Here is a 26,807-nt window from a genome sequence, read left to right as displayed (position 1 = left end):
TATTAAATTTGAAGTGAAAAAGTGTTCCCACATTGAGCCAGAATCTCTCTTGCAAGAATTTGGTACTAACAATGCTGCCAAGATATTCATTAACTCTGACTTATCTGCTTTGATTTTGAATGGTAACATTGTGGATGTATGTACTTCGTATTTAGTCTGGCACCCCTGCTATTTGTTTTCTATGCTACAATCTCCCTGTGTAGATCAATAACTTCTGAGATTTATAGGATGCTATTTAAGATCTGTCTGGCATGTTTAGATCATGCTACATGGCTCTGTAGACTTAGAGAAGCACACATTTTGAAAGAATTTTTAATCTCTTAATTTATGGATAAAGTTCTTGATTAGATTCTATTTTATATTTTTATTTTTATTTTTTTAAGGGATGAGGAGGTTTTATTTAGGTTTTTTAAAAAATTTTTATTATGTTAGTCACCATACAGTACATCATTACTGATTAGATTTTAATATAGTTTAATCAATAGATGACATTGTCCTTTAAAATGATCTCGATGGCTAAATATTGTGTGCTACTGAAAGAAACTCTAACATTGTTAAGTCATAGCTCCCATTTAATTGAGAAAAGAGTAGAAGAACATTAAGAACGTCTTTGGGGAGTCTGTGTTCACTAGAGAAATGAAGAATTACTGTTTTATCTGCCTTACATTCACAGGCATAACATTTTCTGTCAGTCTTTTGATAATCTTGACAATCGAGTCATAGTTCTATATTTTCTACAGACATATTTTATAAGCTACCGTTAATTTGACTCTGTTGTTATTTCTATATGCTAAAACTCAGAATAACTGATTACACTTTCAAAGACTCACTACCTTTTTTATCAGTTTCTTTCGGACTCTTTTTTGAGACTAGCATATCTTAGCTAGAAGCAGATCCCACACATTGTTTCTGGTTATATTCCATGTCAGCTTTCACTCTGTCCTCCTTCTTCACAAGCCTGCTATACAAACTGGATAGATTTTCATAATAACTTGACTTATTGCCATTCTTGGAGGTTCCAGGGTAGGACTGACAGTAGTGGCTCACCTATTTTTAAAATCCTACTAAGGTCCTGTATTACTGAGGTATACCCTCATCAGGAGAACTCCATATTTTTGAGATAAGTCAGAATCAAAGGTTATTGCATTTTGAGTGATTTGCTTTGCGTGCAAACATAAAAGTATTTGTGTAACTTCCACATTAGAATCTAAGTCCAAAGTAATTATCAAGATGGATAAAATTCATTAATAGCTGTTTAAATGAGAAAAATTTTCTAGTACTAATCAAATTAAATAGGAAGAATCTTGAGGTGATATATTTTACTTGCTTGATATTGTTCCTCTTCAGGGCCTAAATTTTAGAAGTGAGGATTGATAGGTTTTCTCTGGATCAGTAATAGAAAGTTTTTGTCCTCAAAGTCTTAGTAGAAAACATAAGAATCAAATATTTTACCAGATATACCTGTACTTTGAATTTGCAGATATCCAGTGCAAATAGAAAAGCAGGTCATTCACTATAAAGGAAATGTTTGCTATATTTCTGTTATTCATACTGTTGGTTTTCAGTTCAGTCTCACTGTCTTTACTTATTGACCTCTGTGTTCTTTCTCCTCATAATTCTAACTCTTTCACTGTAGGTCTGATGAAAGTGATTCCTCTCTGTCGGAGGTACACAGGTACTTTCTTGCTATCTTTCCTACATTCTGGCATTTCATTGATGTTCTAAGATGCCCTCCTAGAAACTGTAGGCATATCTCACTTCTGTATGCATAACTTGTTGTAAGCCATATAAACACACTAATATTTTTAAGCATATTAATTTTAATATGTTTAATATGTCATACCTTTTAGACAAAGCAGTGGCAAACTTTTTTTGTTGTTATAATAGCACAGAAAGTTGTGATGTTTGTTTTCTGTCTATATTCTAAATCTTTTATTGGAAAGAAATTAAGTTCTATGAATATTGATTTCATTGTTCCTCAGTGATTAAATGTTTTTGATCCTTCAAAGTGTGGGAGGTAAATAAGGTATTTTTTTTGGTTGGTTTAGTGATTATAAGTAAAAAGTTTATGGAAGGTTTTGTGAAAACCTGAAAAAAAGATATGCTGGGGGGGAAAGATACTATGATACCTAAAATATAAGAAGAAATCAAAAGTAAAGGAGTTTTTCTAAAATAATAAATATTTTTTGCTGATTCTGTTTTAAAAATAACAAATGTTGAATTTTTTATGTTTTGGGTTTTTTTTTTTTTTTTGGATCCTTAATTTCTCTCTTTCTGTCATTTCCGCTTTCCATTTATCATTTTGTCTCCTCTCTTTTTGCACTTGTTTCCCCTGTTTATGGCCATTTTGCTGATCATCAGTAGATCCTCCAGAAGGTAGGCAGAGGAAATTAATCTCATTTATAGTATTACAAGACTTTACTGATTTGCATGGGACAAAAATAAGCATTTTTTCCCTTCAGACCAGTTTGTTATACAACTATGCAATATTTAACCTTAACTTAAACTATTTTAAAGTTGATTTCTGTATTTCAGAATGTGAATAGATTAATTTTAATAGTGAAAGAAACACCGTGGATGTATGTTTTCCATTTCTGTATTTTTAAAAATTATCTTTGGTGTAAGGTAATCTCTATAAAATATTAGTGCTAATAATGTGAATACTGGAGAGCATTTTTCAGTGTCGTAGTAAAATGCTATATTTAAGGTTGAGATGATTTTCCTTCAGAAGTCTGAATAATCAATGATATTAAAACATGTAAAAATGAGAAAGAGCAATCGCACAGTGGCAGTGCCATACATAAGTCACTGGAGGCAAATAGTCACTTTTGTAATATTTCATTGTTTGACATGACAGACTGTTATGTCTTAGACTGTTAACATGCATTTTTTTCTGTATGATCAGCTTGTTGGATTATACATGCGTGTTTTCTGTTTGAGAGGTAACAGCAGTTGACTGTGCATGAGATCACTCTCTTGAACATTTGAAGCTATAGTTCTAATTCTGTGGCTTCAGTTCATAGATGTGACCTCACATCAACAGGATTTCAAAATGGAGATTCAGACTTTTGGGGAGGCTTGGCTTCCATTTCTGTTTTAATTTGGTTAACTTCTTAGATTACAAACAAGTTACTGAGCATGAATTTCAAGAATCTCACATTGAGGGGCGCCTGGGTGGCTCAGTCGTTAAGCGTCTGCCTTCTGCTCAGGGCGTGATCCCTGCATTCTGGGATCGAGCCCCACATCAGGCTCTTCCTCTGGAAGCCTGCCTCTTCCTCTCCCACTCCCCCTGCTTGTGCTCTCTCTCTCGCTGGCTGTCTCTATCTCTGTCAAACAAATAAATAAAAATAAAATCTTTAAAAAAAAAAATCTCACATGGACACATGTATGCAAATAATACTTTGGGCTTTGTACTTATATATCCAGTGATAATAATTCCTGGTGTCATTTCTAATGATGATGAACAACTTTCACTTTTTGAAATCATTATAACTAGACCCTAAAAATAATGTTTGTTTGTTTTTTTAGTCCTGAACTTAAATTTACATTTCTATTCATCAGCCGTCTTGAGCTCTGCCAGAATTAATTCTTCTGGAATTAATTAATTGAATTAATCCCCACACCTCTTTCTGTGTGTATGACAGCTCTTTAAATATTCAGCCCATAACCTGCTCTTGTATCTTCTGTCCAATGAATATATTCTTATCAGTTCAGTAGGTCTAGCTTCATCATCTGCTCCTTACATGATGTAGTCTATAGGTCCATCATTCTGCTTCCTCTGCTTTGGGAAGTCTCCAATTTCTCAATGTTCCTGAAATCTGGCATCTAGAACTCAACCTCCTTCCAGATGTGGCCTTAGCAGAATATAGTAGCTCTATTACATTCTTTCTCCTGAAATATTTACTTCTTTTGAGCAAGTTATTGAAAGTGTTGATAGAGGAACCATAAATTGTTGATTCATTGATCTTGTATTCAATTAAAAAATCTGTTTAGCTATTTATGTATTTATTTATTTCAATTTATTTAAACTAAAAAAACCCAGAAAACAATACAATCATTTCTCCTATCCCCTACCCCCCACATTTGGCAATTAACCAGTCTGTTCTATCTATAAGTTTTTTTTAATACATATTTTTTAAATTGCACGTATAAGGGAGATCATATGGCATTTATCTTTCTCTGTCTTATTTCACTTAACATAATGACCTCGTTAGCTTTTTAAATCTAGGCTACAATTTTTTAAAAAAGATTTTATTTGTTTACTTGAGAGAAAGAGAGTGAGAGCACGTAAGTAGTGGGGAGCAGCTGCGGGAGAGGGACAAGCAGACTCTGGGCTGAGCACAGAGCCCAATGTAGGGCTCGATCCAAAGACCTTGGGATCATGACCTGAGCCGAAGGTAGAGGTTTAACCAACTGAGCCACCCAAGCACCCCTAAATCTAAGCTACTATTAAGTCTTTTCCTACTTGGAGCATTCTGTTCTATCTTCTACTTAAATTTTATCTTTAAATTGTATCCAGTGATTATTTTAGTGTTAAGTAGGTACTTAAAGTAAATAAATTTTTTTTGGTCATTTTCCTAGACAATACAATACAGTATCCAGCTCTTTAATATATCAGTTTAATAAATATGCCATCTCTGTCTTCAGTGCTAAGGAAACATTGACTAGATATTGAAGATGTCCTTCCAAATTGATAGGAACATTGAGTCCTTAGGTGTGCCTCTTTGGCCACTGATGGAACTACCCTACTACAACAGTTCTGTACTTACCTACCATATCCACAAGGATATCATTTGAAAGGCTTATTGTATGGACCTTTTTGGAGTCAACATGCATTGTGAATATGACATTCCCCTAACTTGCTATTAAGCCTACAAAGAACTTCCCCCATGAGATTAGTGTTATCTCTTACTGATAAGCATGTATTTTTAAGTGTTTATAATGATTTGTTTAATATTTTCTTTTGTGAGACTCAACAAGAAGTTTTACCCATCTGTAATTTCTGAAATCCACTATTTCCCCCCTGCTTTTTGGAAATTTGGGTCTACGTGTTTTGTCCCCTTTATCAGTCTTAGTGTACCAACAATGATTTTTGCCTCCATAATGGTGTATCCTTTTAAAACTGATATAATGACTTAAAAAACAGAAATACTTGAATTCATTGGATAACTCTATTGTCAGTTCTAACTTATCTTGGGCTTACATTTCTTCTTAATCATTTCTGCCCATTGCATCTTGAAGATTGTTCTTTTTTGTTAAGAAGATAGAAGGGCCCATGGGTTAGTTGGTTAAATGTCCAACTCTTGATTTCGGCTCAGGTCATGATCTCAGGGTTGTGAGATTGAGCCCTGCGTTGGGCTCTGCACTGGGCATGGAGCCTGGTTAAGATTCTCCCTCTCCCTCTGCCCCCCCATCAAAAGAAGATGTAAACAGTTTTATTTTATCTTTATTATTTGTTTTGATATTATTGCCAGCTGTCTTATATAATGAACATATTTCAACATAACTTTTCTTCCTTCTGTGAGCAAAGACACATTGACTTAGTCTTCTCAGCACAACTATTTCAGTTCAGATCCTGTCTTAAACTCCTTTATATTTCCATAGTATGTAGTCTACTGGCATGAAGCAGAATCTTTAGAAATATTAAACTTATGAGAAAGCTCCCTAAGGAGCCTCACTGTACTTTTAAAGTCTCACTCTTTTTTTTAAATCGTCTTTGAGACTGTTGTTTTTTCTTTAATTTTTTGTTAGTTTGGGGCCATACTCCCTTTAGAATTCTTGTGTATGCAATCATTCCTATCTTTTTTCAAATTCATTTGAAATCTATTTTTTCAGTATTTTAAGTGATATGTGTTATACTTTCCCCAGTAGTTCTTTTTGACCTAGAATCAAAAAGCATGACAGAGAATCACACCTTCCAGTTGTCCATCATTTTTCCTTTCTTATCTGTCAGAATTCACTATAATCAAACAGCTCCCAATATTGCTTCATTAAACTTTGAAGAGAAGAACTTGTTAGTAAGAAGGTCCAATGTACTGTAGGCTTTGCTCTTTGTAGAATGCACCTGCCGGCTGATGCCTAATTAGTTGATGCAGTCCATTACTATCTCACATTTTGTCTCTGTGTCCTTTTCCTTTAAAAAGAGATAAGGGAGCAGTCTGAATTTTATTATTAATTACTTAGAGAGACTTTGTAAAGTCAGGGGGAAATAAAATTAGTCCCATGATGTAGCTACTGAAGTAAATCTTGTTTTTTCCCCGTCTCAGGGGCATAATCAACCCATTCCCTGCTTCAAAAGGAATCAGGACTTCTCCACTGCAGTGCATTCACATAGCCGAAGGGCACACAAAAGCTGTGCTCTGTGTGGATTCTACTGATGATCTCCTCTTCACTGGATCAAAAGGTGCTGGTAGTTGTTTTATGTGGATAGTTAACAGAGTTTTTAAAAAATGATTACATTTTTAACAGGCTTTAAAAAAACAGTCGAACTGCTTAAGACCCATAAGAATCTGAGAGATAATCTGGTTCAACTCCTGAATTATACAAAATCATTGCACAGTTGGGAAGAAAGTCAGACCTCCGTTGATATTATATGAATAGAATGTTGAGAGGGCATTTCCCCCTTCAGTCACTGAGCACTTAATGCATACAAGGCCCTGCACTTAGCAATGCAGGTTGTACAAAAATTGACCAAAGGTCATTACAATGTACACTGTGGTAAAGAGAATAAGATGTAGCAACCACCATTACTTGTGCACTTAACTATATGTCAGAGACTATGCTAAACACTATCCAAATTACATTTCATTTAATTCTCATGGTAACCCCAGTGAGATACATGTTGCATTCTAATTTTACAGATGAAGAAACTAAGAATTTAAGAAATGAAATAATTTTCCCAGATAAACTTAGTAGTAAGTGGAGGAACCACGGTTGGAAACCCATGTCTACTCATCTCCAAACTGCACTCTTAACCCCTTTGGTATAATTGCAGGCAACTAGAAATCAACTATAAATGCTTTGAAGAGTTAAGGACTAAGAGTTTTGGGGTTTTCAGAGAAGGGGGAGGTTATGCCAATCTGTGAGAAATAAGGAAGGCTTTGATATGGAGGCGTTTAGGATGAACCTTACAGGATGGTTTGGATATTGACAGCTAATGATCGACAACCAAGATTATAGAACAATATAAGCAGAGACATAGAGCTAAAAGTGGGGTATGTTTGGAAACTAAATTCAGTTGGTTTGAAAAGTAGAATACAGTTGACCTTGAACAACATGGGGGTTAGGGGTGCTGACCGCTGCACAGTCAAAAATCTGCATATAATTTTTGACTCCCCCCAGACTGAACTAATAGCTTCCCCCTAAATTGAACTATTAATAGCCTTACCAATAATATAAATAGTTGACTAACACATATTTTGTATGTTATGTGTATTATGTACTATGTTCTTATAATAAAGTAAGCTGGAGGAAAAAAGTTACTAAGAATATCATAAAGAAGAAAAATACATTTTTAGTTCTGTACTACTCTACTGTATTAAAAAATTTGCATATAAGTGGACCCATTCAAACCCATGTTGTTCAAGTGTCAAGTGTAATTGTAAGGGAAGTGATGTGAAGTAGGGCTGGAAAGGTAGGAAGGAAGCATGTACAGGAATTTGGGGAGCTAGTAAAATTTTTTTTAGCATTTAGGAAACACAGGACAGTTTAATCAATAAGCATTTATTGCTTATTGTATATAAAGAAATATAGCAGTCTAGCTAGAACTTATGAATTGTCCAATTCATTATCCAATGAAAGAACCTACACTGTGAAAATGTACTTTTCTAATTCAAATTAAATTTATCTCCAGGATAGTTACATATTCGACGTGTCAGAGAAACAAAATAATTAGTTTATAATTATGTTTTGTGGTTAAAAATAAAATCCGTCAGTCAGTGACACTTGGAAAAGAAAGGTGTATGTGTTTATGAATGTGGAGAGCTTTGAGGAGATAGGAGGAGATAGGAGAGATCAAAGCAAAGTATTTTGAAGAGGGTGATTTGGGAATGCCATTTTAAATTCAGGGGCAATTTGAGGCAAGATTCTTGTGCTATGACTATTACAAAATTTTATATAATTATTTTTTTAATACCACATAATACATACATCAGACATCTCTGGCTTTCATCCGATCTTTTATATGTACTTTGCCCTTGAACCTGAAGCAGAGGGTCAAGGATGGAGGTAGGATGTCTGTTTCAGATTAATGGAATAATCACTTTTTTCTTATTTCATTTCATTCTAATAGGAGAAAAACTGTTTAAATAATTTTTATTGTTAAGCGAACCTAATGTAGTTCATATTGACAATATTTTCCTTTTCCTTTTCCTTTTCTTGTTTGTTATAGATCGTACTTGTAAAGTATGGAATCTGGTGACTGGGCAGGAGATAATGTCATTGGGGAGTCATCCCAACAATGTTGTATCTGTAAAATACTGTAATTACACAAGTTTGGTCTTCACTGTGTCCACGTCTTATATTAAGGTGTGGGATATCAGAGATTCAGCAAAGTGCATTCGAACGCTGACGTAAGTAATTTAAAGACAAATAGCATAAAGGGCAAATAGCATAAGGGGCAAATAGCATAAGGGGCAAATAGCATAAAGGACAAATAGCATAAGGGGCAAATAGTTCTTATGTACAACATATATGAAATTTTTATTTATTTTTACCTGTCTGCTTCTGAAAGGATGTTAAAGTAAGAATGTAGATAATATAAGGGGGAAAACTACTGAGAAAATGTAATTTAAGAGCCTAGTAGAAATGCGAGGAGGAAAGATGGTGGAAGTGCAGGGGACCTCATTTCATCTGGTCCCTTGAATTCAGCTAGATATCTATCAAATCATTCTGAATATGTATGAGTTCAACCTGAGATCTAAGAAAAGAATTGCTGGAATTCTACAGATAGAAAAAAGACCACTTTTTGCAAGGTAGGATGTGTGGAGAAGTAAATCTGAGGGGATATATCAGAAGATAAACCACAGTGGGAGAGAGCCTCCGTAAGCCAGCTACAGAGCACACAAAGTTGGAATGTTTAGAAGTCTGCTTCCATGAGGGACGTCCCTCCTGAAAGGTTCTCAGGTGGTGAACTGGGGCAGAATCCTAGGTAGGACAGTGTGGTCTCAGGATCCCTGGGGTCACAGAAAGAGTGGGGGTGCCCGAGTCGGCAGAGTTCCCAAGCATTAGAGCAGAGAAGCTGGCAAGGTGCGCGAGCCTGGGAAGTGGGCTTTCTCCTCAGTTTGCCATAAACTGCAAACCACTGCACAACTGGGTGACTGCTCTCCTAGCTGGGGCCCTGCAAGTGGCAGAACCTGGGTGACCCTCCTTTTTCCCCAGGAGGATCTGAGAGGGTGTGCACGGCAGAAGTCCGCAGAGCTTGATGCACACAAAAGTGATTGACTGCTTTTCCCTGAGGGTTCACTGAAGAGTGGGGGTCGTGATCTTTCAGCTCCAGGGCTGGAGATCAGGGTGCTGCCATTTTTATTTTCTTCCTCTAAAGCTGTGTGGAAAGCTTTCAGGGAACAAAGGCCACACAGAGCAGCCCAAAGCAGCTTACACTGAGCCTGGAGCCCTGGCCAGGGTGGTAGGTACAACTCCTCCCAGGCACTGAGAATCAGTGCAGCACACCCCTCCCTCAGAAGACCAGCAGGAACAACAGGCTGAAAACAAGTTTATGGATCACACAGAACTGAAAAACTCCAGCGTAGGGGGGAAAGTAGTATATAGAATTCAAGGTCTTTTCTCATGATTCTTTAGTCTTTCAGTCTAAAAATTTCTTTTTGTCTTTTTTTCCTTTTCAACTAGTTTCTTATTTTATCAACTCTTTTTTTAAGTCTTCTTTTAATTTTCATTTTACATTTACATTTTATAGATATATTCTTCATTTTTGGCTTCCTTTCACTGTATTCAATTTTATCTTTGTATATATATAAGTTTTTCTTTCTTTACAAGTTTGGGATCAAGTGTCTTCTAACAAACAGACCGAAATACTCCCAGGCCAAGTGTGTCACCCTGTTCTGTCTACCTGTTTGATTATATTCTTTTTTCCCTTTATTTTTCTTTTTTTGCTGTCTGATCTCTTTTGATTTGTCTAGTGTATATTTCACTGGGGTTGTGGTTGATATTTTTATTTTTTGTCTCTTTTTTGTTTTCTCATTTATCTATTCTTCTCTGGAGAAAATGACCAGAAGGAAAAATTCCCAGAAAAAAGAACAAGAGGCAGTACTTAATGCTAGAGACTTAATAAGTATGGATATTAGTGAAATCTCAGAGCTAGAAATCAGAACAACGATTTTAAGGATACTAGCTGGGCTTGAAAAAAGCATATAAGACACTAGAGAATCCCTTTCTGAAGAAATAAAAGAACTAAGATCTAACCAGGTTGAAATCAAAAAGGGTATTGCTGAGACTCAATCAACAATGGAGGCTCTTACTTCTAGGATAAATGAGGCAAAAGAGAGAATAAGTGTTATAGAAGATAAAATTATGGAGAATAAGGAAACTGAGCAAAAGAGAGATAAACAATTACTGGACCATGAGGGAGGATTCGAGAGATCAGCGATACCATAAAGCGAAACAGGATTATTAGAGTCCCAGAGGAAGAGGGAGGGGGGCAGAAGCTATATTTGAGCAAATTATGGCTGAGAACTTCCCTAATCTGGGTAAGAAAACAGGCATTCAAGTCCAGGAGGCACAGAGAACCCCCCTCAAAATCGATAAAAATAGATCAACACCCCAACATATAATAGTGAAGCTTGCAAATTTCAGGGACAAAGAGAAAATCCTGAAAGCAGCTTGAGACAAGAAGTCTTTAACCTACAAGAGTAGGAACATTAGACCTACAAGGGTAGGAGACCTATTCACAGACACCTGGCAGGACAGAAAGGGCTGGCATGATATATTCAGGGTACTAAATGAGAAAAACATGAAGCCAAGAATACTATATCCAGCAAGGCTGTCATTCAGAATGGAAGGAGAGATAAAGAGCTTCCAGGACAAACAGAAACTAAAAGAATTTGAGGTCACTAAACCAGCCCTGCCGGAAATATTAAAGGGGATCCTGTATATAAAGAGAGATCCCAAAAGTAACACAGACCTGAAAAGAACAAAGACAATACACAGAAACAGTGATTTTAGAGGTAATACAATGGCACTAAATTCATATCTTTCTGTAGTTACTCTGAATGTAAATGGGCTAAAGGCTTCAATCAAAAGACACAGGGTCTCAGACTGAATAAAAAAGCAAGACCTATCAATATGCTATCTACAAGAGACACATTTTAGACCCAAAGACACTTCCAGACTAAAGTGAGGGGGTGGAGAACCATCTATCATGTTAATGGACATCAAAAGAAAGCTGGGGTAGCAATCCTTATATCAGACAAATTAGATTTTAAACCAAAGACTAGTTAAGAGATGAAGAGGACATTATATCATACTTAAAGGGTCTGTCCAACAAGAAAATCTAACAATTATAAATATTTATGCTCCTAACTTGGGAGCAGACAATTATATAAACCAATTAATAACAAAATTAAAGAAACACATGAATAATAATAGAATAATAGTAGGGGACTTTAACAGCTCACTCACAACAATAGACAGATATCTAAGCAGGAGATCAACAAGGAAACAAGGCTTTGAATGACACGCTAGACCAGATGGACTTCACAGATATATTTAGAGCATTCCATCCTAAACCAACAGAATGCACATTCTTTTCGAGTGCACATGGAACATTCTCCAGAATAGATCATATACTGGGTCACAGATCATGTCTCCACAGGTACCAAAAGATTGGGATCATTCCCTGCATATTTTCAGACCACAATACTTTGAAACTTGAGCTTAATCACAAGAGGAAATTTGGAAGGAACTTAAATACTTGGAGGTTAAAGAACATCCTACTAAAAAATGAATGGGTCAACCAGGAAATTAAAGAATTTTAAAAAATCATGGAAACAAATGAAAATGAAAACACAACTGTTCAAAACCTTTGGGATGCAGCAAAGGCAGTCCTAAGAGGGAAGTGTACAGCAATTCAAGCCTTTCTCAAGAAACTAGAAAAGTCTCAAATACACAACCTAACCTTACACCTAAAGGAGCTGGAGAAAGAACAGCAAATAGAGCCTAAACCAAGCAGGAGACAAGAAATAATAAAGATTAGAGCAGAAATCAATGAAATAGAAACCAATAACAGTAGAACAGATCAGTGAAACTCGGAGATGGTTCTTTGAAAGAATTAATAAGATCAATAAACACCTAGCCAGGCTTATCAAAAAGAAAAGAGAAAGGACCCAAAATAATAAAATCATTAATGAAAAGGGAAAGATAATGACCAACACCAATGAAATACAATTTTAAGAACATATTATGAGCAACTATATGCCAACAAATTAGGCAATCTGGAAGAAATGGATGCATTCCTAGAAACTTATAAACTACCAAAACTGTGGCAGGAAGAAATAAAAAACCTGAACAGACCCATAATCAGCAAAGAAATTGAAACCGTAATAAAAAATCTCCCAAGAAGCAAAATAAGAACTAATAACTATTCTTCCGAAGCTGTTTCAAAAAAATAGGAATGGAAGAAAAACTTCCAAACTCGTTCTATGAGGCCAGCATTTCTTTAATCCCAAAACCAAAGACCCCATTAAAAGGAGAATTACAGACCAATATCCCTGATGAACATAGATGCCAAAATACTCTCACCAAGATACTAGCCAATAGGATCCAAGAGTACATTAAAAGGATTATTCACCATGACCAAGTGGGATTTATTCCTGGGATGTGAGTATGGTTCAGCATTTGCAAATCCATCAATGTGATAGATCACATTAATAAGAGAAAGACAAGAACCATATGATCCTCTCAATTGATGCAGAAAAAGCATTTGACAAAATACAGCATCCTTTCTTGATTAAAACTCTTCAAAGTATAGGGATAAAGAGACATACCTCAATATCATAAAAACCAGCTATGAAAAGCCCACAGCGAATATCATTCTCAATGGGGAAAAACAGAGCTTTTCCTTTATGGTCAGAAACATGACAGGGATGCCCACTCGCACTTCTGTTTTTCAACATAGTACCAGAAGTCCTAGCTTCAGCAGACAACAAAAAGAAATAAAAGGCATCAGAATCAGCAGAGAAGAAGTCAAACCCTCACTCTTCACAGATGACATGATACTTTATGTGGAAAGCCCAAAAGAGTCCACCCCAAAATTGCTAGAACTCATGCAGGAACTCAGCAAAGTGGCAGGATATAAAGTCAATGCACAGAAATCAGTTGCATTTCTATATACCAACAATGAGGCAGAAGAAAGAGAAATTAAGGAATTGATCCCATTTACAGTTGCACCTCAAACCATAAGGTACCTAGGAATAAACCTAACCAAAGAGGAAAAGGATCTGTACTCTAGAAACTACAGAACACTTGGGAAAGAAATTGAGGAAGACACAAGGAAATGGAAAAAACATTCCATGCTCATGGATTGGATGAATAAATATTGTTAAAATTTCTATGCTACCCAGAGCAATCTACACATTCAGTGTAATCCCTATCAAAATACCGTTGACATTTTTCACAGAGCTGGAACAAATAATCCTAAAATTTATATGGAACCAGAAAAGACCCTGAATAGCCAGAGGAATGTTGAAAAAGAAAACTAAAGCTGGTGGCATCATGATGCCCAACTTCAAGCTATGTTACAAGGCTGTGATCATCAAGACAGTATGGTATTCGCACAAAAACAGACACATAGATCAGTGGAACAGAATAGTGAACCCAGAAATGGACCCTCAACTCAGTGTCAACTAACTTTTGACAAAGCAGGAAAGAATATCTGATGGAAAAAGGACAGTCTCTTCCACAAATGGTATTGGGAAAATTAAACAGCCACATGTAGAAGAATAAAACCGGACCATTTTCTTACATCATACACAAACTCAAAATGGGTGAAAGACCTTGATGTGGGAAGGAATCCATTAAAATCCTAGAGGAGAACCTTGGCAGCAACCTCTGTGACCTTGGCTGCAGCAACTTCTTTCTTGCTAGATTTGTCTCCAAAGGCAAGGGAAACAAAAGCAAAATGAACTATTGGGACTTTGTCCAGATAAAAAGCTTTTGCACAGCAAAGGAAACCATCAATAAAACTAAAAGGCAACCTCAGAATGAGAGAAGATATTTGCAAATGACATAGCATGTAAAGGCTAGTATCCAAGATCTATAAAGAATTTATCAAACTCAACACTCCCAAAACCAATGATCCAGTCAAGAAATAGGCAGAAGACATGAACAAACATTTCTGCAAAGAAGACGTACAAATGGCCAACAAACACACGAAAAAATGCTCAATATCACTTGGCATCAGGGAAATACAAATCAAAACTACGATAAGATACCACCTCACACCAGTTCGAATGGCTAAAATTAACAAGTCCAGAAACAACAAATGTGGGAGAGGATGCAGAGAAAGGGGTACCCTCTTACACTGTTGGTGGGAATGCAGGCTGGTGCAGCCACTCTGGAAAACAGTATGGAGCTTCCTCAAAAGTTAAAAACAGAGCTACCCTACAACCCAGCAATTGCACTACTAGGTATTTACCCCAAAGATACAAATGTAGTGATCCGACGGGGCACCTGCACCCCAATGTTTATAGGAGCAATGTCCACAATAGCCAACCTGTGGAAAGAGCCCATATGTCCATTGATGGATGAATGGATAAAGAAGATGTACTATATACATGTTGTGTATATATCTAGATATATACATATATCTATATCTATATCCACAATGGAATATTTTTCAGCCGTCAGAAAGGATGAATACTTACCATATACATCGACATGGATGGAACTGGATAGTATTATGCTGAGTGAAATAAGTCAATCAGAGAAAGACAATTATCATATGGCTTCACTCATATGCAGAATGTAAGAAACAGTGCAGAGGATCGTAGGGGAAGGGAGGGAAAATTAAATGCAAAGTAATAGAGATGGAGAAAACCATGAGAGACTTAACTACAGGAAACAAACTGAGGGTTGCTGGAGGGGAGGTGGTTGGAGGGATGGGGTAATTGGGTGATGGGCATTAAGGAGGGCACGTGATGTGATGAGCACTGTGTGTTATATGCAACTGATGAATTATTGACCTCCATATCTGAAACTAATGATGTACTATATGTTGGCTAATTGAATTTAAATAAAAAAAAAGAGCCTGGTATTAAACAGGAAGGAATGAGTCATATTTGATCTGTGACTAAGTATACATTTCATATTTCCTCCCTCCCTCCCAAATACAAGGTATTGCATGTTCATAGTATTTATTCCTTGATGAAGTTAAATGATTTACATTACTTGCTTCAAATGAATACTGCTCCTTGGAAAAATGGCTAAAATACCATAGTAAACAGTTAAGAAGTATTTGTAACCTTTAATTAGCAGGTATTGAATAACTGAGAGGTTTTTTGTTTGTTTGTTTTAGGACCTAGACTGCTTTTGTGTGAACACCAATTTCATAACTGTGGGTTAGGTTGGACTATTAGAGGATGAGTTTATTTTCTGTGTCATCATCTGTGTCTTTAAAATGTAGAGCAAATAATGATTCTTTTTGCTATAAGATTGATGAACTGTTTTACACAATTAAAATGGGGTGAACTCTTGTTTTAAATAAGCAAAGGAACATAGAAAATATAATTTGTAGGGTAGGGTTTATTAACATAAGTCCTAATTTGTATTTTGAGGACTACTCATAAATTACTGTACTGAATACAAGTCTCTTGAGGGAAATTTTATAGAAAAAGGAACACTGTATCTTAGAAATCTGCCAGTCTAGCTGACTCACTAAAGTCAAATTTAAAAAGATTAATTATAACTTGATATTTTAGATGTTAACTAAGAAAATGTTGCAGAATTTAAGAATATATTTATCACTTAGAATTTATCGGAGGAAATAGAAATGTTATGTTCAAGTCGTTAGCACATGGTAGACTCCATGTATGATTGAGTTAGAGTAAACTAAAACTGAGAATGGTTTGAAAAATCCTTCATGTCTTCAATTCAGAAGGCAATTCTTATGGGCAAAAGGAGTACTGGAAGGCCTGGCCCCTTGGGGGTGGGGTGGGGGCTTCTGGAAGCTGCAGGAAAACTAATTACCTATGTAGCATGGTATCATTTGTTGTGGGTTTTGTTTTTTTATTTTATTTTATTTTTTTTAAATCTTTGACATCTAATCTATTTTGAATGATGTTCTGGTCATTCCAAACTCAGGGCTTGGAATTCCTAGCATTATACAAGACTTACAAACTAAGAATTTTAAGCCATATCATCTTGTTTTAGTCATTCATTTATCCCCTTCCTCATCAAATGTGTTTATAAGTGCCAGGTATGTGTGTGTGAGGTTCTGTGCTTGGGACGGTTGACATGGTGACCAGAAGACACAGACCTTGTTTGCCTACAGCCAGTTTCCTAGGAATTCAAGGAACCCTAAGCTGAACTCTTGCCCAGAAATGTGACTTTGTTGTGTCTCTGTTAAGATCTTCAGGTCAAGTTACTCTTGGAGATGCCTGTTCTGCAAGTACCAGCCGGACAGTAGCTATTCCTTCTGGAGAAAACCAGATAAATCAAATTGCTCTAAACCCAACGGGCACTTTCCTCTATGCAGCATCTGGAAATGCTGTCAGAATGTGGGATCTTAAAAGGTAGAATTTTTAAGAAAATGTATTTCTTCTATATGGCAAATAGAGTTTTCAGATATTAATAACATATTGGTGCATATGAAATCTAATTTTTATAACCCCAGAAGTTAATATAAAATCATATGCTTTTCTATTTGGCCCAATACCTCTAAATGTCTCTTCTGTCCTTATTAGCACTCACAATTTTCCTTTCTTTTAATCTCTATTGATAGAAAAAAAGTATATGAAGGAAAATAACCTCTCTTAATAATCATCTATAGTTTGTGTTCTTTACTAGGAAGAGATCAAGATTCTCATTCTAGTTTCACTAGGACCTTTGAAAGAGTTATTTTGGGGGCAGCATCACTTAAAGATCTTATATTTCAAAATTTTCAGTTTATAAACTTAATTTAACAAATTTGGGCATAAATCCTTATAGGGTTTTTGTGAATATAAAATATATAGAAAAGATAAAGTATTAAGAAGATCAAAATGGGTAAAAAATGATAAGTTGAAATCTAAAGCATTACATCTCTGATTTGTTTTTTATTTACCATGAAATATGAGCTTTTATCCTTCAGTTGAGTGTTTATTTTAGCTTCTTTTCTTGTTCTTAAAATTTTGGTGGCAAGGGAATATTCATTTGTTAGTTAAGTATTTTTTCAACATCGATTCTGGCAGGCACTGCACCAAGACTATGGTAGGTTCTGGAAATAAAGATTGTGCAAGACAAATGTGGTATCTACCTTCTTAGGGCTCCTGTTGTAATGGAGGATAATGGTCCCTAAACAGGCAATTACAGGATACTGAGTGATGGGTAGTTTGGAAACTGCAAATTACTATTTATAACTTGTAACGTTTTAACACATGCCTGAGAAAGTTTAATAAACATAATTTACAGGTAAATAGATGAGAGAGAAAGAGAGAAGAAACACAGTTTTGTGTTTTAGAAATAGAATGTAGAAAATTGAACATAGTGCTTGTTTAAGAAAATGAGAAAAGAGGTAAGTACTTAGTTTATTCTTGAAGATATTAAAACTTGCCTCATAGTCAGAGCACCATGGAAGAAGACACTCAAAGACATGACATGAGGCAGAAAAGATACCAGCTTTTGAAAATCTTTACACTTTCTATTTTTGCTGAAAAGTTAGGTTCTTTGAAATCTGCTTGATTTCAGCAACATGACTAAATGGAGATTTATTGTAACAAAGTAAGAGAATAGTTTTCTAGAAACTAATATTCTACAAGTTAAATATATCTCTGTATTCCAGCAGCTTGATTGAGGTAGGACTGTGAGACAAAGGTTCATTGTTAATCCCTGACAATTGATATCATACATTTTTCTGCCTTAGCTATATATCCTGGTCATTTCCAATCTTTATAATAACTGATGAAATAGACCGCCTACTTTCTGACACACATATACACATGTTTTTGTGCATAGGTGTATATATGTGTGTGTACTTGTGTATATGATGGGTGTACATACGTGTGTGTGTATATGTGAGAATATATGTATTTGCTATAGTCTTTTTCTATATTATTGATTGTGTAGTTATATGTGATAACAGTTGTCTTAATCAAATTCTAAATTGGACCTTGGTCATAGTTTTATAACATATTTGGACATTTAACAGATTAAGGATTTACCTTAATAGGTTGGATTTAAAGTTAGTCTTTAGCAAGTTTTGCTGCCTTTTTGTTTACCGTCTGAATGACATTAGTACTTTGGAATAACTTATTTAGGACTACTCACACTTCAATCATAGAATAGGTTAGTTTGGCCATTTTTTGACTTTGAAATTAAAGGGAGTTGCAAAGAGGCAGAGCTAAAATAAAAAAGAAAATTAGTGAACAGTTTCATCAAAGAATATAGATTATTTATGTTGAGGCTTAGCCTCAGCACATTAAGAAATATTTTAAAATAAAATTCTTTTTCTTTCTTTTTAAAGGTTTCAGTCTACAGGAAAGTTAACAGGACACCTAGGCCCTGTTATGTGCCTTACCGTAGATCAGATTTCTAATGGACAAGATCTAATCGTCACTGGCTCCAAGGATCATTACATCAAAGTGTGTATTATAGAGTTGAATTATATTCTTCTATTAAATGATAGATGTGAAGTATTCAGATGCACCTAGAACCCTTTTCTCTTAATCAGTTTTCTTTTTTTCCATTTCTATCCTTTACTTTTTCTTCATGATCTTTTCCTCACTCATAGTTTCTGATTTTATTGTCTTATTATTCGATCATGTATTCTCATTTTTCATAGAAGATAATTTGGGAGGGATTTTAAAGATCTTTGGCTCAGTCATCCAACTAATGCAAAAGTTTCACTGTCACCATCTTTTATACTGAATTTATTATGGTCTTTAGATCTTATGAAATAAGCAGATAAGGGAAGATGCACAGTTTGGTTCTGGAAATGTTAAATTTGAGATACTAAGTAATAGAAGTCATCCTCATCCTCATGTAGGTGAGTAGGCCATTTGAAAGGCAAGTCTAGAGCTCAGTGTAAGTTAAGACATGCAGGTTTGGGAGCCATTTGAATAGAAGCAGGTGTTCAAGGGGTTAGAGTAGCTGGCATGGCCAAAGGAGAGAAAGGTTGCTAGGACTCAGCCTTGGGAATTCCTGTAAGAACCAATTAGGAATAAAAAGAGGATACAGTAACAGAGAGATAGGAAAAGAATAAATACTGCTTTCAGAATCTGAGATTAAGAGATGAGAAATGAGTTGGTGACATGAAAATAGAATGGTTAAAGGAAGAGGGTTTTGTATTTGTTAAGACTTGAGTATGCCTGTCTGCTTAGGAAGCAGGCTCCGGTGGAGAGGGAGTGTGAAGAGGGAAGTGGTGGTAATTGATGAAGGCGGTAGGAAAAGTTAGAACCACATCAGTGATGTGAACCTTGGGAAGCAGTAAGCACACTTTAGCATCTGAAAAGAAGGGAAGGGTAAGAGAATGTTTAAAGATAAAAGGAAACTTTTGGGATAGAGGGAAGAGCCCAAAAAGTTTATTTTTGATCATGCTAGCCTTTTCAGGAAATCAACAGCTAAGAGAGAAGGAGCAACTGAGGGGGGTGGGAGGTTTTGAATAGCAACTTTGGGAAATTTGAGATGATCACCGGGATTGCAGAGCTATCTAATAGTGTTTAAATAACAGCCATATCATTTCTATGACTTTCAAGTGGATTGATATGTAGTATTTGTATTCTTGAACATATCATTTATACACTCGGACATGAAAAAATTGGGTGCCTTTCTTAAAAGCCTACAGACACATAAGCATGTGAGATTAAGAAAAAATAATGTGAAAACAGGGCCCGGGTTCCTCCTGAGTCATTCATACCAGGTTAATTTAGTTAATTTAGTAAAATATTGGAACAAAACAAGTCACATCTGGTTAATATACATTTGTATGTGTGTGTATGAACACATATAGGTGTTTATTTGTAAGTTAAATAGGATGTCTGCTTTCTCTCTCTTTTTTAGATGTTTGATGTAACTGAAGGGGCTCTGGGAACTGTGAGTCCCACCCACAATTTTGAGCCCCCTCATTATGATGGCATTGAAGCACTAACCATACAAGGGGATAACCTATTTAGTGGGTCCAGAGATAATGGAATCAAGAAATGGGACTTAGCTCAAAAAGACCTTCTGCAGGTAATGCAAAACCTTTCATGGGCTGGAGTGGGTACTCAGAGTTACCAGTAGTCTGTGTAAGAACTCGAAGTGCCTCTTAAAGAGTGTTTCATCTTCAGCCACGAGAGTTACTAATTATGAGAAGGGCAACATTCAATATTTAATAATACCTTCTAGATAAGAATAGGTGAAAACAAAATGAACAAGTAGCATGCATGTCAGTGGAACAGACTTGGCAATAGATGCATTTATTGCATTCAAAATCTTTTATAGATATACCATGGTTGTGACTTTTTTATTATTCATATAAATATATTTACACTCAAAGATAGTAATATAGTTTGAGCTTTTAATTACTGTTTACTCATTATGAAATATATGTTAACTGTAGTCTTCTCCAAAAAGCCTCAAGCCTCCATGTTTTCTACCAAAGGTTGAAGGCAATGATTTTATGACGCATTCTTTATAGTGCACATACCAGGCTGTAGTTTTCAAACCTGTTGAATTAAATTCATTTTAGAGAAAGGTGAGATACTTAACTCCCATGAAGAGAATGTGATGTGAAAAATTCTGTGTACTTTCTGTGTCTGTAAGATTTTTAACATGATAGGTCTGTAATATTGATAACACTGATAATAACAGAGACAATTTGGAAGCAAATTGCAGATTTATTTCTTTAAGTCACTAAGAATGATTGGATAGAAAATGATTTTTATAGTTTCCAGGCCATTCAGTGTTCCAAATATTGTCTTGTCAACAAAAATGTTTTAACTTTGGTGTGAAAATTTCATTTTGGAAGGTTCCTCTTAAACTGCTAATTTCTCTTTCTTTCTCTCAGCAAGTTCCAAATGCCCATAAGGATTGGGTCTGTGCCCTAGGAGTGGTGCCAGGGCACCCAGTTCTGCTCAGTGGCTGCAGAGGAGGCATTCTGAAGCTTTGGAACATGGATACTTTTGTGCCAGTCGGAGAGATGAAGGGTCATGATAGTCCTATCAATGCCATATGTGTCAATTCCACCCACATTTTTACTGCAGCCGAGTAAGTTTTTCCTGTGTGATTTTTCTCTGTATTGGTTGTTTGTGTTCAGATTTAATAAATATTGTAAGTTGTAAATGTCTGGAAACATAGAACATATAAAAACCCTTCTTTTATTACAATCATTCCATTTAAGCTCTCTTATTTATATTTTCTGATGTGCACTTTGGGCACTGAGTTTAATTCCCAGAGTACATGAGAATAGTGTTACTTCTGTGTCAGGACTCTGCTTATCCTAGGAACTCTGCTGCCAGATCTTCCCCTGGATTCTAATTAAAAAAAAAAAATCATTTATAGGTGACTAATTTTTAAAGATTTTTTTTCAAGAAAGACCATACTTGCCATTCTTCACATTTAGAATAAATCATTTAAAAAAATCTCTTTGCTTCTTTTCTACCTCTCTGTAAAGTACAGTTGACCCTTGGACCATGCAGGCTTAGGGGGCACTGACCCCTGAATAGTTGAAAATCCAGATATAACTTTGACTCCCCCAAAACTAAACTGCTAATAACTTGCTGTTGACTGGAAGCCTTACCAATAGTACAATTAGTCAATTAACACATATTTTGTATGTTATCTGTATTATATACTATATTCTTACATTAAAGGAAGGTAGAGGAAAGAAAATGTTATTAAGAAAATCATAAGGAAGAGAAAATACACTTATAGTGCTGTGCTGTGTTCATCAAAAATATCCATGTGAAAGTGGACCCTCGCAGTTCAAACCCGTGTTGTTCAAGGATCGGCTGTATAAGTACTTAATAATAATATCTACTTCCTCCCTCTTAGGGAGGCTGGATTGAGGGGGTTCATTTGCTTATTTTTCCATTCATGATGAGTCTCCCAATATGTCAGGCACTGTTCCAGACTCTTGGGAAGAGCTGTGAAGAAAACAGACCCCCAGTTTCATTCTAAGTAGAAGAAAAGAAAATAACTAGAATACGTTACATAGTGATAAGTACTATGGAGAAAAATAAAGCAGGGAACAAGGAAGAGAGTATCATGGGGAGGAGGTCACACAATAGGGTGGTTGGTGAAGGCCTCACTGAAGAAGTGACGTTTAAGATGCTTGAAGGAAGTGGAGAAGATGTTATGACCATAAAAATGTCATAATATGTATATAAGTACTTTGGCAAGGAAAGCATATATACTCTAATGTGAGGTGTTGGTCTCATTCAAATAAAATATAATGTCTTATGAATATCTACCTTGAAAATCTCCTTTTGCCATTTTTACGTTTAATTTAATCAGAGCACATTCTTGATTCATCTATCCTAAATGCACAATTACCCTGACTTTATTTTGAAACCTCTGCTATATTTCTATGGCATCTCTTATTATTGGTGCTATTTTAATTGAATCCCTCTTTTCACTTGGATTTACTTTCTCCTAGCTCTAAAGTACTTCAAAGCTGATTTATTTTGTGTTTTTCTAAGATACTTACCTTTGGTGCTTTATTGATGTTATTTCAAAATGTATTACTTTCTTAAGACTCACCACTTTTGTTTATTCTCTTGGAAACTTGCTGTGTCTTTGATAATTTACTGGAAATAACTTAATACCCCTTAAAGCTGTGGGGCACTCAGTGTAAGACTCTAAAAGTACTGTATGTCACTGAGATCTGGTGGGTGAAGTGTGATGTTACTGTAACACCTCTCTTCCACAGTATAGTCTTACTTTTTTTTTTTTTTAAAGATTTTATTTATTTAACGGAGAGAGACAGCCAGCCAGAGAGGGAACACAAACAGGGGGCATGGGAGAGGAAGAAGCAGGCTCCCAGCAGAAGAGCCTGACGTGGGGCTCGATCCTAGAATGCTGGGATCACGCCCTGAGCCGAAGGCAGATGCTTAACGACTGCGCCACCCAGGCGCCCCCACAGTATAGTCTTACTTTTTTTTTTTTTTTAAAGATTTTATTTATTTATTCAACAGAGATAGAGACAGCCAGCGAGAGAGGGAACACAAGCAGGGGGAGTGGGAGAGGAAGAAGCAGGCTCATAGCAGAGGAGCCTGATGTGGGGCTCGATCCCATAACGCCGGGATCACGCCCTGAGCCGAAGGCAGACGCTTAACCGCTGTGCCACCCAGGCGCCCCCAGTATAGTCTTACTTTTGAAGAACTGAACTTTTTCTCAGTTTGCCCATGGTGCACCAGATGCAAATGTCTTTACTATGTAATTTAAAAATAGGGAAAGTGGGACACCTGGGTGGCTAAGTCGTTGGGCATCTGCCTTTGGCCCAAGTCATGATCCTAGTGTTCTGGGATTGAGCCCCGCATCGGGCTCCCTGTTCAGTGGGAAGCCTGCTTCTCCCTCTTCCACTCCCCCTGCTTGTGTTCCCTCTCTCACTGCCTCTCTCTCTGTCAAATAAATAAATAAAATCTTTTTAAAAAAATCAGGAAAATGGCCAATAAACTCAGAAAGGCTATTTTCAGATTAGTTCTACTTATTTATTTGTCAATTAGCACACACTTGTATAGTGCTTAGTATTTGCCAGGCATTATTCTAACTGCTTTGCAGGCACTGTCTCCTCTTGTTAGAATGTATAATCTACAGTGGAAGAAGGTTTTGTTATTCGTTTGTTTGCTTGTTTGATTTTAAATTGTCTCAAGCACCTGAATAGTGCCTGGAACACAGCAAGTTCTCAACATTTGTTGAACGGATGGTTGAATAAATGAATGGGTGGATGAATGAACATATCCCTTGCTGTTATCAGTGTACATATGCTGTGTGGGTTGGTGAGAAGATTACTATTTTTCCCCGGTTTTATTGAGATATAATTGGCATATAGCGTTATATAAGTTTAAGGTAGACAGCATAATGATTTGACTTATGTATATTGTGAAATGATTACCACAATAAATTTAGTTAACATCTGTCATCTCAAATACATACAAAAAAAGAAAAAAGGTTTCTTGTTTGCTTGTGATAAGAACTTTTAGGGAGAACAGAGATTACTGATTAGATAACTAGAAAGCCTGGATCCTAGGCTCACCTCTGCCCTTTACTATGTTACATTGGACATGTAACTAAACTCTGTTTATCCTTGGAATGGACTGCATCATCTCTGAAGTGCCTTTTAACTATGAAATTCTATGGAAACTCTTTCTTTTGGCTGCGAGTTTATTAGGTAATTGGAGAAAAGTAACACTCCCTTAAAGCTAGGAGAGACACAGTAAGAAATATGATGATTTAATGACCATTCCCCAGTACCCACATGCTGGGTGAACAAAAACAGGTTTTCTCAGAAACACTCTGAGTCTTCTGTGATCCATGATAGTGGAGTATCAGTCCACTTCTCAGTAGACTCCTGCTTTTCTTGTGGGCTTACGCTGATTTCACCTGAGGGTAACTCTTCCTAACTGTTGCCATATTCACCAGCTCCCGGGAAACCCTGGCCTATCTCTTCCCTTCCCAGAAGCCTGATTGTAACCTAACTGTGGGCTCTTGTGCCTGAAGATCTGTGACAGTGTTGTATCATGTGGTTTTTTTTGAAACAATGCGTGCAGATCCGTTGTAGTGATTAGGAGGTGGGGCCCTAGAACCAGACTGCCTAGGTTGAAATCTTGGTTCTATCACATGCTTTGTGATATCGAGCAAATTACTTAACCTCTCTGGATCTCAATTTGCTCATCAATACAAAGGGGATAATAGCATTATCTATCTCTGTGGTAAAGAGAATTGAATATATTTATATTTAAAGGGGACATAGTAACCATGCCTGCCATATAGTAAGCCCTTGACAATATGAACTGTTTTTAATATCATTATTATGGGTTATCTGTTTGATATATGTATGGGACAATGTGTATTTTTACTTACATCTATTGAAGTCCTCTTCAAAAAATGTTTTCACAGTAAATAATTCTAAGAGCTATTCCTTTGTCTTTCTGCCTCTTTTCACATGTTCATTTTTAATTTGTTTTGTAGTGATCGAACTGTGAGAATTTGGAAGGCTCGCAATTTGCAAGATGGCCAGATCTCTGACCCAGCAGATCTGGGGGAAGATATTGCCAGTAATTAAAAATGAATGAAGATAGTCATAAACTGAATACTGTGATCATACTCTGTACGTTCATTATGAAATGTTGCCCTGTATTTATTAGGCAAAAACTTATGAATGGGATTAACTGGAAAATATATCTGAATCCAACTGCTGATTATAAATGGTATTGTAATAAAATTGAGTACTAGCCTGTGTGCTTAATTTTAATATCTGCCAATACATATATATCCTTTAATTGGTATACTGCTTGATTCACACTTTTCTTGTGGCTGGATTTTTGTCCCTAGCTATAAAAAACACCTTAAAATTATTTGAATTGTAAGATGTCTGCTTTTGTGACAGTCAGGAAACACCTGGAATACAATGCTACTCATTAGTAACTCATTGTATAGTCTGTTCAGATGATTTATATATTTAAACATATCGGGAATGTTAGTCAAATTATGGTCCATTTGTCTGGTATTTATATCAGTCTATAGAAGGTTCCCAAATTTCAAAGCCCTTTTAATATAATGGGAAAAAAAATAAGATAGAATATTATTGATGATTTTTCCTAAGGTGGAATTGACCTTCATCTACTAACAAAGAATGTTAAACAGTTTGTGTTAAATGTTGATGTTTACTTGTATTGACCAAAGTTTTACAGCTGTGCTATATTCTGTGCTCAGGACTAAAATGCTGTTAAATTGTTTTATTAGTGCTGTGCATACATTCTGTGATGACAAACATTTTCGATGTCCTAACAGAAATATATTTTGATCTATTTTCCTATGGAGTTGTTTCTATTATCACCTTTTAATTTCATTTTTATTTAATAGTAGTATTTCCTTCCCCCTTTATCTAATTTTTTTATATGCTGCTAAATATATTTTAAATACACTATGTTTGCAAACCTTGGTAGTTATGATGAGAACGATATCATCTGCAGTGGGAAAAGCTATGTAAATACGTAGATTGTAAAGAGAGAATGTCTTACATTGTAACTGTATGAATTTTTAAATGCTGTAGATTGGATTTTGCAAAAGGATGTATAATTTATCTGTGTGCTCAGAATATTAATTTGTAAATTCTGCAAGTTTAATTTTTATGTAGATGGTATAACATTTGAAAATATTGTCTTGTGATTTTTTTCCCCCTGAGTATATTTGCTTGTAAATGAAAGCTTAGCAAGCACTTCAATAAACGTGTTGCTCTGAATTGTTTTCATTCTTTTGTTCTTTTTCTAATTGTATGAAAATGGTTAGTGTTTGTAAAACTTTGTTTTTTCTGTGTGTGATATAAGGAAAGACATTTTTTTTGTTATCCAGCACTTCATATGCATTCCTGTTTTTGCTCACTAGGCATGAAATATTCTTGAAAAGTTTGAATCATAACCTAATCTTGATGAACCAAGGAAACTCACTATTTAGGGAAT

General features: G+C 35.8%; 1 protein-coding gene across 14 annotated transcripts in view; it reads left to right on the top strand.

The window, feature by feature from the left end:
* The window catches only part of KIF21A (kinesin family member 21A), a 153,192-nt gene extending 126,602 nt beyond the window's left edge, over nt 1-26,590 (top strand). For 5 of the 14 annotated variants that reach the window (XM_019808792.2, XM_019808789.2, XM_019808788.2 and 2 more), the window contains 9 exons: nt 1,637-1,675; nt 2,362-2,376; nt 6,267-6,403; nt 8,390-8,570; nt 16,578-16,742; nt 18,671-18,788; nt 20,206-20,376; nt 21,194-21,393; nt 25,318-26,590. In XM_019808792.2, the coding sequence (XP_019664351.1) occupies nt 1,637-1,675; nt 2,362-2,376; nt 6,267-6,403; nt 8,390-8,570; nt 16,578-16,742; nt 18,671-18,788; nt 20,206-20,376; nt 21,194-21,393; nt 25,318-25,411 (1,120 nt within the window). In that variant the 3' untranslated portion in view covers nt 25,412-26,590. The remainder of the gene's footprint in view (nt 1-1,636; nt 1,676-2,361; nt 2,377-6,266; nt 6,404-8,389; nt 8,571-16,577; nt 16,743-18,670; nt 18,789-20,205; nt 20,377-21,193; nt 21,394-25,317) is intronic. The other 9 variants (XM_019808793.2, XM_019808791.2, XM_019808796.2 and 6 more) reach the window with 3 other exon arrangements.
* The last annotated feature ends 217 nt before the right edge of the window (nt 26,591-26,807 follow it).

The sequence above is a fragment of the Ailuropoda melanoleuca genome, chromosome 16, assembly GCF_002007445.2.
Source record: "Ailuropoda melanoleuca isolate Jingjing chromosome 16, ASM200744v2, whole genome shotgun sequence".
NCBI lineage: Eukaryota > Metazoa > Chordata > Mammalia > Carnivora > Ursidae > Ailuropoda > Ailuropoda melanoleuca.
Note: the sequence above shows the minus strand (reverse complement) of the source record. Positions and strands in the feature narration are given on the sequence as shown.